The sequence below is a fragment of the Triticum urartu genome, chromosome 4A, assembly GCF_056163025.1.
Source record: "Triticum urartu cultivar PI428250 chromosome 4A, HENAU_Tu73, whole genome shotgun sequence".
Taxonomy (NCBI): domain Eukaryota; kingdom Viridiplantae; phylum Streptophyta; class Magnoliopsida; order Poales; family Poaceae; genus Triticum; species Triticum urartu.
Genome location: NC_141876.1, coordinates 548,788,127 through 548,802,665, shown reverse-complemented (window position 1 = coordinate 548,802,665; position 14,539 = coordinate 548,788,127). Strand labels below are relative to the sequence as shown.

The window sequence follows — 14,539 nt, the reverse complement described above, 5'->3', positions numbered from 1 at the left end:
GTTCGGTGACGCTAGGGTTATAGAGATATTAGTATGCGGTAACCCGAAAGTTGTTCGGAGTCTCGGATGAGATCCCGGACGTCACGAGGAGTTCCGGAATGGTCCGGAGGTAAAGATTTATATATGGGAAGTCTTGTTTTGGTCGCCGGAAAAGTTTCACGCATTATCGGTATTGTACTGGGAGTGCCGAAAGGGGTCCGGGGGTCCACCAAGGGGGTCCACCTGCCCCGGGGGGCCACATGGGCTGTAGGGGTGTGCGCCTTGGCCTATATGGGCCAAGGGCACCAGCCCCAAGAGGCCCATGCGCCAAGAGATAAGGGAAAGGAAGAGTCCTAAAAGGGGAAGGCACGTCCTAGGTGCCTTGGGGAGGAGGGACTCCTCCCTGGCCGCACCCTTCCTTGGAGGAAGGGCCAAAGGCTGCGCCCCCCCTCTCCCTTGGCCCTATATATAATGGGGGAAAGGGAGGGCAGCAACACCTAAGCCCTGGCGCCTCCCTCTCCCTCCCATGACACATCTCCCTCCTCCCGCAGCGCTTGGCGAAGCCCTATTGGAATCCCGCTACTTCCACCACTACGCCGTCGTGCTGCTGGATCTCCATCAACCTCTCCTTCCCCCTTGCTGGATCAAGAAGGAGGAGACGTCGCTGCTCCATACGTGTGTTGAACGCGGAGGTGCCGTCCGTTCGGCGCTAGGATCATCGGTGATTTGGATCACGACGAGTACGACTCCATCAACCCCGTTCTCTTGAACGCTTCCGCGCGCGATCTACAAGGGTATGTAGATCCACTCCTCCCTCGTTGCTAGATGACTCTATAGATAGATCTTGGTGACACGTAGGAAAATTTTGAATTTATGCTACGTTCTCCTACATACACAACATCGATCAAATTTGCTATTCCTTGGCAACTAAAGTCTTTTTACGATTGAGTCGTCAATTTGGCCAACATCTATGATTGAGACGAAGTGATGCGGCTAGCCGTCACGTCCTCGGAGAGGCCTTACCAAGGAGATATAGTATGTTTGAAGGTCCGGATGATGGTTGGGGCAGGAAGGGGAAAGCTACGGGGTCATCGATACCAAAATTATTTTTCAGGGTTTAGAGGAAAGCCCATAACGACGATGGCACAAGGAAGGTGGTAGCATGGGTGGGGCGAGATGCCACGCGACAGTGTCCATCGACTGCAGTGGCAGTTAGGACGATGTTAGGTGGCGGCGACACAATTATGCCACCTTGGACTAGGTGGGTCGGGGCTTCGGGAGGAGAAAGAATAGGGTCACTATCGAGAGGAGGAAGAAGAAAGTGGCCGTTAGATTCCAATCCAGTGGTCACGTGAAATGGACCCAAAGTTGCAAATTTTTTTAGAGAAACATTTCAATCCAGTGATCACGTGAAATGGACCCAAGGTTAATTTTTTTTCAGAGAAACAACTCTTGCCACGGTAATCCACGGATGTCTACTCCCGTAAATTCAACAATAACTATATTCAAAAAATCTGAAATTTGTTTTGCATCCAAGATGTTTGAGTGCCCTAGGAGCAAGCATGTAAATTTGTTTGCATCCAACATGTTTGCGACATTTTTTTAGAAGTTCTTCGAGTGCCATTTGTTCATTAGATTTCGCACAATTCAGCATCCTGGATGCCATTTTTAATTAATTTATTTTGAATCATTTGACTTTTTCTATCCAATTTTAATTTATTTATTTTGAATCGTTTGAATTTTTTTTAAATACTGTGTGTCTTAGATGAGCCCGGGCTCCAAAACGCCGCCCGCCTATCCCTGCACGTGTCTTAGGGCCAGTTCTTTTGGTCGATTCTCCTAGAATCTCGAGAATGGGGTCTTTCCTAAGCTTCTCCTAGAATCTTGAACTCATCAATTTTTTACAATCCAAGCTAGTTAGGCTATAAATAACTAGGATTGTGAAAAAAATATGGGTTCAAGATTCTGAAGAAAGCTGGGTGAAGGATCAATTCTCAAGATTCTAGAAGAATCAGCGAAAAAAACTGGGCCTTAATAAAGTATGTAATTTTGTTTCAGAACCTGATTACGTATTTCTTTTTTATTCATACACAAGAACATCCCACGAAACGTGTTCATGGCACAACGTTTCAGTGTGAAGCACAAAGCAAGCCACCAGCGTGTACATACATAGCAAGATTACCTACACGAGACCATGGATTTTCAGCCGGCGTTCTCTTCAACCTGTCCGCAGCTCGCCCTTGTCCACCGTATGGACCGGGACGGCGGGTATGGACTCCCACCACTCCCTCCAGCGCCGGCCGCCCCGGGGGTCCGACACCGCCTTCGCCACCCTCGTGTTCGCCGCGAAGCAGCACACCGTCAGCCCCATCAGGACGTACTTGAAAGGGACCACGGCCAGCGCCACCGCGAGGCCCGTCAGCATCCAGATCACCGTCTCCGTGTGCTGCAGACAGAAGAACAGGATTGTCCAAAAACCACATATGTGACAGACGGCACCCCAATAGTGCACAAAGGATGATCAGTGATCACAAATAGTGTGCGATCATATATACCTTCGGTGAGCGGGCTAGAACAATGGACCATAGCCTGAGGATCACGACGTTCGCCGTCTTCACGTACTCGTGCACCTTCTTCATGCTGTGCTGCGCCTCCACTATGCTCTCCATCGTCGTCTTGTCCGAGGACTTGTCGATGATCACCTCCGAGCATATCTCGCCTAACTTCCTCTCCTTGGCCCAGACCATCGCGCCCACCACCAGTATCAAGGATGCTGCCAGTGCATAACCGACCCACTCGCTGCAATAGAGAAGATGAAACTTGGACATTATATTCCCCGTACCATTTCAGACTCATGTACACGCAAATATATGACCGGTGTAAGTGATATGATGATGTTTATCTTACTTGTATATGGTCAGCAAAGTTACAACAAGGACACCGCCGGTGACTTGCGGTCTATCCCACGAGATTATCTCTTGGATCACCGGACCCAATTTGCTGATGGGACTTACCAACCCCTATACAAACAAAAGAACGAACAGAGATATTCAGTTCAATGCTGGTTTAGTAGTACGAGAATTCAAGAAACAACTGGAACTGAAAGAAGAGGTACGTAGGAGGAAAAAAATTTGCTTTTAATCATACCACTAATACAAGAAGGCTATCAGTGAGACCTTCCTCCTTCATCCCCTCAATAGGAGCATTAGCAACCGTAACTTCCCTCGCCTCACCTCTTACTTTATCAATGGTGTTCCCCAGAGAGGTCAAAGGCTGTTCATGGGTACTCGAGTCCCTGTCATGCTCTTTTGCCATCTCCGCACTTAGCGCAATTGGATCCGACTTACTCAAACTCTTGAACACATATGATGCACTGAACGGGGTTATGGTCGACGTCTCTTTCAGGTGGTTTGCTAATTGCTCGAGCACAAAATCACCTTTTGGAAGGTCGTCATACAGCGAGAATATTAGGAAGCTAGAAGGTGGTGGCGGTGACATTCTTAGCATCTCCCTTGCAGCATGGAGCCTTATCACTCCCAATATGATTCTTGAATGTACCTCCCATTTGTGGATAGGGGATTCTATCTTGTACGCCGGTATGAAACGGTGGAGAAAGATTACTTCTTTTATCATGGTAAGCCACAGATCGCGACGTGTAGAGCTGGTCATCTCCGGAAACTCCAGAAGCAGAGGTTCCGGTCTGCATAGATGAATTAACGGTTACTATGCAACCGAAAAAAATATTTGCTAGCATTCTGTGAGTGAATGATGATGATGATAGTAGTAGTAATAGTAATAATAATAATAATAATAATAATAATAATAATAATAAATGTTCAATATAAGACCTTCTGGTTGCCACCAAGAGGATAAGGCTAAGATAGATGAACTCACAGTGATTCAAATTCAATGGCTTTGTCGAACAATGGTGCACCAAAAGGACCTGTTGAAGCTGGTTTAACTTGTTGATTCATTCCAGTATCTGAAAGCTCGACCTTGAAAGCAGGCCCATATGAAATTATGCCGGAAGTCTCAAAATACAGGGCCTTGTTTGTCAGAATCAACCTGCCTACATAGTCCATCGGAAATTAGCAGCCAGACGTTCCATACTTCATATGTACAAATGCCAAAATGATCTATATACTAAATTACCAATTTACTACGTTAGGATAAAGAAACCAGAAGAACAAATAAAGATTGGATTGATTACCAGGCCAGCTGCCGGTCCCAATGTGCCGAACCACCCTTTGTGTTCCTGCTGTACCCTCTGTGTGCAAGATGAATTCATCTTCAGCGAATTCAACTCCTGTTGGAGTTGGCAAGCTTTGCAAAAAGTTGAAGGACCTAAGAGAACAACGAAAATCCCATTTGAGTGCTGGGATATCCAACAGTGAACTTCTTTCTGGAGGACCCAACAGAAAGCTTTCTTGTAACAGAAAATTTCCAACAAAAAGGGCGTGACAGTAGTGCCTGATGCATTTTTCAACTCATGCTTGATAAAGGGAGAATATTATCTGACCGTGGGAGTTGTGAGTTGTGACATACTTATCCATTTCCTTCAGGAATTTGTCATAAGCAGGATAGTGTAGCCTATTAGCTGTGGTAGCGGTGAGGGCTTCAAAAGTAAATCGCGCATTGACAACGTCACAAGCCAAAGGAAATACAGATCCAAACCACACGTATGCATCTTCTCCGACTGTCGGATCTTCATTCACCTATGGGATTGTTAATCAATCAATGCTCAGAGCAAGTTACACATCAGTATACCGAAAATAAGTCGTGCCTTTGGCATGCACACTTACAAGAAGGGGCATCATATCCGAATAGAACAGCGACGTGTCATCACCCATCACAGCCTCATTTGCTCCAAGTGGTTCCTTCCGATCTTCTCTCTCTTTTGCTATGCTCTCCTGTAATATTTAGCGGGCCGAGTCAGTTCAGAATGGAAGCATTATCATTTGTCATATATAGTACACACATATCTAGAGTCACTGACCATGGTAATTTGTTGATCCGAAGAAGTGGGCGTCTCCCAGGCTAGCATCATATCAAACGTGAACCGACCAAGGGATCCCTCATGAAGCGTGTCTCCTAGATCAGGAGATGTTAGAGATTGCAGAGCCTGAAGGCTGCAGTACTCAACTAGTCTTCTTGAGTAGTTGTCCAATGCGGCATTCTTCAGGCCCGACTCGAAGTCCGCGACTAGATCGTCGACGCTCTTGTGCAGCGTCCTGTATGTCATGGACATGTTAGTTACTTGATTTCATCTCTAACCAAAAGAATTCTTAGTGTAGCAAAACTGAACCATATCTTCAGTCTCAGTTTAAACTGAACGCGAAAACAGGGGCATAAGAGGCAGCAACACGTTTTTTTTCGTACGACTGTATCTGAATCTGATGAACATGAATGCACAAAACACTGGCGACAATTAATTCTCAGTGGTTAACCTGAACACTTCCGTCAATATCAACAGTTATGAATTAGAACAGAATCGTCGCAAGAACGCGCCGGGCCACTTCTAGCATATACGGCATCAATTAGGCCGCTGAGGAAAATACAGCAATTTTTGTTCCTTAATTCAGAGTGACCGAAATAACACACCGAGTATTCCAGCACCGTGCTTCATCTGGCCGAGAATGGTGCACCCCGCCTAGGGCTTTGCATCAACGGAAACACACACAGACACACAGATACAGTTGGTCCCATAAATCGGCAGCGGAACCAACAGAATTAACGGATCGAGAGCAGAGCGATGGCGAGTCGCCGTGAATCGATCAATTAACCAACGGAGATGATAATACAGGATGAGGAGGACGAGGGCGGGGGACGTACAGGGAGCATTGGTGGAGGACGTAGTTGGCGATGGAGGAGAGGTGCTTCCGGCTGCCCGCCTTGCCTCGCGCGCCGCCGTCCCCGGCCGCCGGCGCCATCGCGTCCCGGCCGCTAATCACATCCGTGTCCATGGCTAATCACTTGGTTAATTTGTGCGCGCAGTGAATGTGAGGAGCGAGCGGTCGGTCCGTGCGTGCGGCTGGCTATAGGGTGGCGTGCATGCGCACATGCAGCGCGCCACCGCGGCCCGCTGCCCCTCCACGCGTCGCCCCCTCCCGCCGCCGACGCACGCACGCACTCTCTACATCTTTCTCTTCGCTCAATCGGCTCCCATTCCATGCCTGTTTTTTTCCCGAGAAATCCCCCATGCCTGCTGATCTCATCAATCTCTGCCCGGAATCTCATCATCGACATCTGCTCTCTCGATCCGACATAAAAAAAATAGCGCTTGCCGCCATAAATCACTCGTCGTCAAATTTAAACATGTCGGTCTGCATCTTCTCGAACCACGGCCTCTTTCTTGACGACCCGGTGTTGAGATCCATCTTCATGATCTTCACCCCGGTTATTATGCTCGCGAGCGTCACTTCTTTCATCTTGGTCTTGGCTTTGGCAGCCTCGATCTCTAACATCTTGGCTTGCTTCTCTGCCTCCATCTCAAGCTGCTTGGCTTGTATCTCCGCGTCCATCCCAAGCCTCCTTCTTTGGATTTTCATGAAGGCGTTCATTTGCTCTTCTATGAAACGCCGGCGCTCCTCCTCCCCTGAGTCCTTCTTGTTCATCATGCCCTCTATACTTGTGATCAAGGCATTGGATGCCGCATCTCGCTTGTCCTCCTTCTTGGAGTTGGTCTTCCCCCGCGGCCGTGCCGGCTCGCCCTCCCCAACCTCCTCCACGGCTTGCTTCCCTCCACGCGACTTGAGGGCTGCATATTGCGCCTTGAACTTCTCCTCGTCTTTGATGACATGAAAGCAATGGGAAAGATTGAAGCACTTGCCGTTGTTTTGAACCTTGAATGCCTCCAAAGCTTGAAATGCCTACAAAATATTTTCATGCAAGCATATGGGCAAATGATACGTAAATGAACACGCAAGCATGAACTTGATGACACAAAAGAGGGCGGATTGCTAGCATACCATGTCTTGCATGCCGATGCCGCTCACGGGGCGGGCCTTGACGCTCTCAAGAGTGGCGCAAAACTTTTTGCAATCTTGTTGGATCATCCCCCATCACCTGGAAATGGACACCCAACCGCGCGTGCTCACAAATTGGTAAGGCGGAAACTTCTTGCGGTCATGAAACTTTCGATGGACACGAATCCAAAAGGTTGAATAATTTTGTTCGGCGCCCGTCTTGGAGTCTTGTCCAATGTCGCGCCAGCACTCGCAAAGAAGCTTGTCCACGGCGGCCGTGTATGCCTTCGTGCGCTTGCTCTTGCGCTTCGGCTTAGGACTGGCAGCTTGGTTGGCGAGCTCGTTCTCGAACAAAGGCTCCACTTCGATGTCGCACTCGTCCTCTTCCTCTAGCCCGTAGTCGTCCGGGAACTCGTGGTCGAGTGGGAAGCCGTCCAGGTCGATGCTGACTTGATCACGCATGAAGGCCGCCTGGTCGGGATCATAGCCAGCGGCCGGCGTGAACGGCCCACGGCCGTCCTGGCTTTGTGTCTCGTCAGGATCGTAGCTAGCAGCCGGCGCACCGCACTCGAAGATGAGGTTCTGCATGTAGTCCTCGTCGACGGCGAACGACATTCCCTTGAACAGGTTGCGGGTGTCCGGGAGCACGCCGGCCGGCGTCTGCCGCGCGCGTTTCCTCACGCCACCGGATGACGAGCCACCGGCCACCGGGGTGGCGTTGAGGTCAATGAGTGCGGGCGCGGGCATGGAAGGCGCGACCACGCTCACGTCAGGCGAGCACTCCCCAGAAAGGCGGGACGCATGCGGGTACACGTGGAAGCCAGGCATCGGGTTGCAAGCCGACGCGCGGGGCGAGTCGGGCAACATCATCCGAGGAAACGCCGATGAGCCGGTGCTGGCCGCGGTGACGGCGGCGTTGAGAAGGCTGTGCTGGCTAGGATTTAACCGTAGCATGTAGAGCGCCTCCCTCGTTGCCGCCGCGACGCGGGCGTTGGTGACCTCCTCCTACGCGGCGGCGGCGACGGTGGCCTGCGCGGTGGCTGTTGGTGAATGTTGCAGAAAACAAAAAATTTCCTACGGTTTCACCAAGATCCATCTAGGAGTTCATCTAGCAACGAGTGATTAGAAGCATCTACGTACCTTGTAGATCGCGAGCGGAAGCGTTCAAAGAACGGGGATGAGGGAGTCGTACTCGACGTGATTCGAATCACCGAAGATTCTTAGCACCGAACGGACGGCACCTCCGCGTTCAACGCATGTACGGAACAGCCACGTCTCCTCCTTCTTGATCCAGCAAGGGGGAAGGAGAGGTTGAGGGAGATGGCTCCAGCAGCAGCACGACGGCCTGGTGGTGATGGAGCTGCAGTACTCCGGCAGGGCTTCGCCAAGCACTATGGAGGAGGAGGAGGTGTTGGAGAGGGAGAGGGAGGCACCAAAGATCAAGGTAAGAAGTCCTCCATCTCCCCCACTATATATAGGAGGGACAAGGGGGGGGGGGGTCGCCGGCCCTAGGAGATCTAATCTCCTAGGGGGGTGCGGCCAAGGGGAGGAATCCCTCCTCCCCAAGGCACCTAGGAGGTGCCTTCCCCTCCTAGGACTCTTCCTCCTTGAAACCCTAGGCGCATGGGCCTCTTGGAGCTGGTGCCCTTGGCCCATGTAGGCCAAGGCACACCCCCTATAGCCCATGTGGCCCCCCGGGACAGGTGGCCCCACCCGGTGGACCCCCGGGACCCTTCCGGTGGTCCCGGTACAATACCGGTGACCCCGAAACTTGTCGCGATGGCCGAAATAGCACTTCCTATATATAATTCTTTACCTCCGGACCATTCCGGAACTCCTCGTGACATCCGGGATCTCATCCGGGACTCCGAACAACATTCGGGTTACTGCATATACATATCCCTATAACCCTAGCGTCACCGAACCTTAAGTGTGTAGACCCTACGGGTTCGGGAGACATGTAGACATGATCGAGATCGCTCTCCGGTCAATAACCAACAGCGGGATCTGGATACCCATGTTGGCTCCCACATGCTCCTCGATGATCTCATCGGATGAACCACGATGTCGAGGATTCATGCAACCCCGTATAAAATTCCCTTTGTCAATCGGTATGTTACTTGCCCGAGATTCGATCGTCGGTATCCCAATACCTCGTTCAATCTCGTTGCCGGCAAGTCACTTTACTCGTACCGCAATGCATGATCCCGTGACCAGACACTTGGTCACTTTGAGCTCATTATGATGATGCATTACCGAGTGGGCCGAGTGATACCTCTCCGTACGGAGTGACAAATCCTAGTCTTGATCCGTGTCAACCCAACAGACACTTTCGGAGATACCCGTAGTATAGCTTTATAGTCACCCAGTTACGTTGCGACGTTTGGTACACCCAAAGCACTCCTACGGTATCCGGGAGTTACACGATCTCATGGTCTAAGGAAAGGATACTTGATATTGGAAAAACCCTAGCAAACGAACTATACGATCTTGTGCTATGTTTAGGATTGGGTCTTGTCCATCACATCATTCTCCTAATGATGTGATCTCGTTATCAATGACATCCAATGTCCATATTCAGGAAACCATGACTATCTGTTGATCAACGAGCTAGTCAACTAGAGGCTTACTAGGGACATGTTGGTGTCTATTATTCACACATGTATTACGATTTCCGGATAACACAATTATAGCATGAATAAAGACAATTATCATGAACAAGGAAATATAATAATAACGCTTTTATTATTGCCTCTAGGGCATATTTCCAACAGTCTCCCACTTGCACTAGAGTCAATAATCTAGTTACATTGTGATGAATCGAACACCCATGGAATTCTGGTGTTGATCATGTTTTGCTCTAGGGAGAGGTTTAGTCAACGGATCTGCTACATTCAGGTCCGTATGTACTTTACAAATATCTATGTCTCCATCTTGAACATTTTCACGAATGGAGTTGAAGCGACGCTTGATGTGCCTTGTCTTCTTGTGAAACCCGGGCTCCTTGGCAAGAGCAATAGCTCCAGTGTTGTCACAGAAGAGCTTGATCGGCCCCGATGCATTGGGTATGACTCCTAGGTCGGTGATGAACTCCTTCACCCAAATTGCTTCATGTGCTGCCTCCGAGGCTGCCATGTACTCCGCTTCACATGTAGATCCCGCCACGACGCTCTGCTTGCAACTGCACCAGCTTACTGCCCCACCATTCAAAATATACACGTATCCGGTTTGAGACTTAGAGTCATCCAGATCTGTGTCGAAGCTAGCGTCGACGTAACCCTTTATGACGAGCTCTTCGTCACCTCCATAAACGAGAAACATTTCCTTAGTCCTTTTCAGGTACTTCAGGATATTCTTGACCGCTGTCCAGTGTTCCTTGCCGGGATTACTTTGGTACCTTCCTACCAAACTTACGGCAAGGTTTACATCAGGTCTGGTACACAGCATGGCATACATAATAGAACCTATGGCTGAGGCATAGGGGATGACACTCATCTCTTCTATATCTTCTGCCGTGGTCGGACATTGAGCTGAGCTCAATTTCACACCTTGCAACACAGGCAAGAACCCCTTCTTAGACTGGTCCATATTGAACTTCTTCAATATCTTATCAAGGTATGTGCTTTGTGAAAGACCTATGAGGCGTCTCGATCTATCTCCATAGATCTTGATGCCTAATATATAAGTAGATTCTCCAAGGTCCTTCATTGAAAAACTCTTATTCAAGTAGGCCTTAATGCTATCCAAGAGTTCTATATCATTTCCCATCAAAAGTATGTCATCTACATATAATATGAGAAATGCTACAGAGCTCCCACTCACTTTCTTGTAAACGCAGGCTTCTCCATAAGTCTGCGTAAACCCAAACGCTTTGATCATCTCATCAAAGCGAATGTTCCAACTCCGAGATGCTTGCACCAGCCCATAAATCGAGCGTTGGAGCTTGCACACCTTGTTAGCATTCTTAGGATCGACAAAAACCTTCCGGCTGCATCATATACAATTCTTCCTTAAGGAAACCATTAAGGAATGACGTTTTGACGTCCATTTGCCATATCTCATAATCGTAAAATGCGGCAATTGCTAACATGATTCGGACTGACTTTAGCTTCGCTACCGGTGAGAAAGTCTCATCGTAGTCAACCCCTTGAACTTGTCGATAACCCTTAGCGACAAGCCGAGCTTTATAGATGGTCACATTACCATCCGCGTCTGTCTTCTTCTTAAAGATCCATTTATTTTCTATGGCTCGCCGTTCAACGGGCAAGTCAGTCAAAGTCCATACTTCGTTTTCATACATGGATCCTATCTCGGATTTCATGGCTTCTAGCCATTTGTCGGAATCCGGGCCCGCCATCGCTTCTTCATAGTTCGAAGGTTCACCGTTGTCTAACAACATGATTTCTAAGACAGGGTTGCCGTACCACTCTGGTGCGGAACGTGTCCTTGTGGACCTTCGAATTTCAGCAGGAGCTTGATCTGAAGTATCTTGATCATCATCATTAACTTCCTCTCTTGTCGGTGCAGGCACCTCAGAAACATTTTCTTGAGTTGCGCCATTTTCCGGTTCAAGAGGTAATACTTCATCAAGGTCTACTTTCCTCCCACTTACTTCTTTCGAGAGAAACTCTTTCTCTAGAAAGGATCCATTCTTGGCAACAAAGATCTTGCCTTCGGATCTGAGGTAGAAGGTATACCCAATAGTTTCTTTAGGGTATCCTATGAAGACGCATTTTTCTGACTTGGGTTCGAGCTTTTCAGGTTGAAGTTTCTTGACATAAGCATCGCATCCCCAAACTTTTAGAAATGACAGCTTAGGTTTCTTCCCAAACCATAATTCATACGGTGTCGTCTCAACGGATTTCGACGGAGCCCTATTTAAAGTGAATGCGGCAGTCTCTAAAGCATATCCCCAAAAAGATAGCGGTAAATCGGCAAGAGACTTCATAGATCGCACCATATCTAATAGAGTGCGATTACGACGTTCGGACACACCATTACGCTAAGGTGTTCCAGGCGGCGTGAGTTGTGAAACTATTCCACATTTTCTTAAGTGTGTGCCAAATTCCTGACTCAAGTATTCTCCTCCATGATCTGATCGTAGAAACTTGATTTTCCTGTCACGTTGATTCTCAACCTCACTCTGAAATTCCTTGAACTTTTCAAAGGTTTCAGACTTGTGTTTCATTAAGTAGATATACCCATATCTACTCAAGTCATCAGTGAGGGTGAGAACATAACGATAGCCACCGCGAGCCTCAACACTCATTGGACCGCACACATCAGTATGTATGATTTCCAATAAGTTGGTTGCTCGCTCCATTGTTCCTGAGAACGGAGTCTTGGTCATTTTACCCATGAGGCATGGTTCGCACGTGTCAAATGATTCATAATCAAGAGACTCTAAAAGTCCATCTGCATGGAGCTTCTTCATGCGTTTGACACCTATGTGACCAAGGCGGCAGTGCCACAAGTATGTGGGACTATCGTTATCAACCTTACATCTTTTGGTTTTCACACTATGAACATGTGTAGCATTACGTTCGAGGAAGAGTAAACCATTCACCATCGGAGCATGACCATAAAACATATCTCTCATGTAAATAGAACAACCATTATTCTCGGATTTAAATGAGTAGCCATCTCGAATTAAACGAGATCCTGATACAATGTTCATGCTCAAAGCTGGCACTAAATAACAATTATTAAGGTGTAAAACTAATCCCGAAGGTAAATGAAGAGGCAGCGTGCCGACGGCGATCACATTGACCTTGGAACCATTCCCGACACGCATCGTCACCTCGTCCTTTGCCAGTCTCCGCTTATTCTGCAGCTCCTGTTTTGAGTTACAAATGTGAGCAACCGCACCGGTATCAAATACCCAGGAGCTACTACGAGCACTTGTAAGGTACACATCAATTACATGTATATCACATATACCTTTTGTTTTGCCGGCCTTCTTGTCCGCTAAGTATTTGGGGTAGTTCCGCTTCCAGTGACCACTTTCCTTGCAATAAAGCACTCAGTCTCGGGCTTGGGTCCATTCTTTGGCTTCTTCCCGGCAGCTTGCTTGCCGGGCACGGCAACTCCCTTGCCGTCCTTCTTGAAGTTCTTTTTACCCTTGCCCTTCTTGAACTTAGTGGTTTTATTCACCATCAACACTTGATGTTCCTTCTTGACTTCTACCTCTGCTGATTTCAGCATAGCAAATACTTCAGGAATGGTCTTTTCCATCCCCTGCATATTGAAGTTCATCACAAAGCTCTTGTAGCTTGGTGGAAGCGACTGGAGGATTCTGTCAATGACCGCGTCATCCGGGAGATTAACTCCCAGCTGAGTCAAGCGGTTATGTAACCCAGACATAGTGAGTATGTGCTCACTAACAGAACTATTTTCCTCCATCTTACAGCTGAAGAATTTGTCGGAGACTTCATATCTCTCGACCCGGGCATGAGCTTGAAAAACCATTTTCAGCTCTTCGAACATCTCATATGCTCCATGTCTCTCAAAACGCTTTTGGAGCCCCGGCTCTAAGCTGTAAAGCATGCCGCACTGAACGAGGGAGTAGTCATCGGTACGTGCCTGCCAAGCGTTCATAACGTCTTGTTCTGCAGGGAGAACAGGTGCGTCACCCAGCGGTGCTTGTAGGACATAATCTTTCTTGGCAGCTATGAGGATGATCCTCAGGTTCCGAACCCAGTCCGTGTAGTTGCTACCATCGTCTTTCAGCTTGGTTTTCTCTAGGAACGCGTTGAAGTTGAGGACTACGTTGACCATTTGATCTACAAGACATATGGTAAATATTTTAGACTAAGTTCATGATAATTAAGTTCATCTAATCAAATTATTCAATGAACTCCCACTTAGATAGACATCCCTCTTCTAGTCATCTAAGTATAACATGATCCGAGTCAACTAGGCCGTGTCTGATCATCACGTGAGACGGACTAGTCAACATCGGTGAACATCTTCATGTTGATCGTATCTTCTATACGACTCATGCTCGACCTTTCAGTCTTCTGTGTTCCGAGGCCATGTTTGTACATGCTAGGCTCGTCAAGTCAACCTAAGTGTTTGCATGTGTAAATATGTCTTACACCCGTTGTATGTGAACGTTGGAATCTATCACACCCGATCATCACGTGATGCTTAGAAACGAACGAACTGTCGCAACGGTGCACAGTTAGGGGGAACACTTCTTGAAATTATTATGAGGGATCATATTATTTACTACCATCGTTCTAAGTAAACAAGATGCAAAAACATGATAAACATCACATGCAATCAAATAATAATAGTGACATGATATGGCCAATATCACATAGCTCCTTTGGTCTCCATCTTGGGGCTCCATGATCATCTTGTCACTGGCTTGACACCATGATCTCCATCATTGTGTCTCCATGAAGTTTCTCGCCAACTATTACTTCAACTACTATGGCTAACGCGTTTAGCAATAAAGTAAAGTAATTTACATGGCGTTTCTCAATGACACGCAGGTCATACAAAAAATAAAGACAACTCCTATGGCTCCTGCCGGTTGTCATACTCATCGACATGCAAGTCGTGATTCCTATTACAATAGCATGAACATC

The 14,539-nt window shown here is 47.9% G+C and overlaps 2 protein-coding genes across 2 annotated transcripts; both read right to left on the bottom strand.

The window, feature by feature from the left end:
• Nucleotides 1-2,014: 2,014 nt before the first annotated feature.
• Nucleotides 2,015-6,082, bottom strand: LOC125554161 (ArgH (DUF639)). The gene is made up of 10 exons (XM_048717758.2): nt 5,812-6,082; nt 4,976-5,210; nt 4,782-4,889; nt 4,525-4,694; nt 4,190-4,323; nt 3,874-4,048; nt 3,127-3,679; nt 2,887-2,999; nt 2,535-2,778; nt 2,015-2,425 (listed from the first exon to the last, which is right to left on the bottom strand). The coding sequence occupies exons 1-10, from the start codon at nt 5,940-5,942 to the stop codon at nt 2,198-2,200; spliced, it is 2,091 nt and encodes a 696-aa protein (XP_048573715.2). The 5' UTR covers nt 5,943-6,082; the 3' UTR covers nt 2,015-2,197.
• A 958-nt stretch (nt 6,083-7,040) lies between these two features.
• On the bottom strand, nt 7,041-7,772 carry LOC125554865 (uncharacterized). The gene has a single exon (XM_048718256.2). It carries the CDS (start codon nt 7,770-7,772, stop codon nt 7,041-7,043), a length of 732 nt encoding a protein of 243 aa, XP_048574213.2.
• Nucleotides 7,773-14,539: the final 6,767 nt, after the last annotated feature.

Coding starts and splice junctions, on each gene's coding strand:
- LOC125554161 (XM_048717758.2), bottom strand. CDS start 5,942: ATGGACACGGATGTGATTAGCGGCCGGGACGCGATGGCGCCGGCGGCC. Junction 4,695..4,781: donor CGGATATGATGCCCCTTCTT/GTAAGTGTGCAT, acceptor ACAATCCCATAG/GTGAATGAAGATCCGACAGT. Junction 3,680..3,873: donor GCCATTGAATTTGAATCACT/GTGAGTTCATCT, acceptor TCATCTATGCAG/ACCGGAACCTCTGCTTCTGG.
- LOC125554865 (XM_048718256.2), bottom strand. CDS start 7,772: ATGCCTGGCTTCCACGTGTACCCGCATGCGTCCCGCCTTTCTGGGGAG.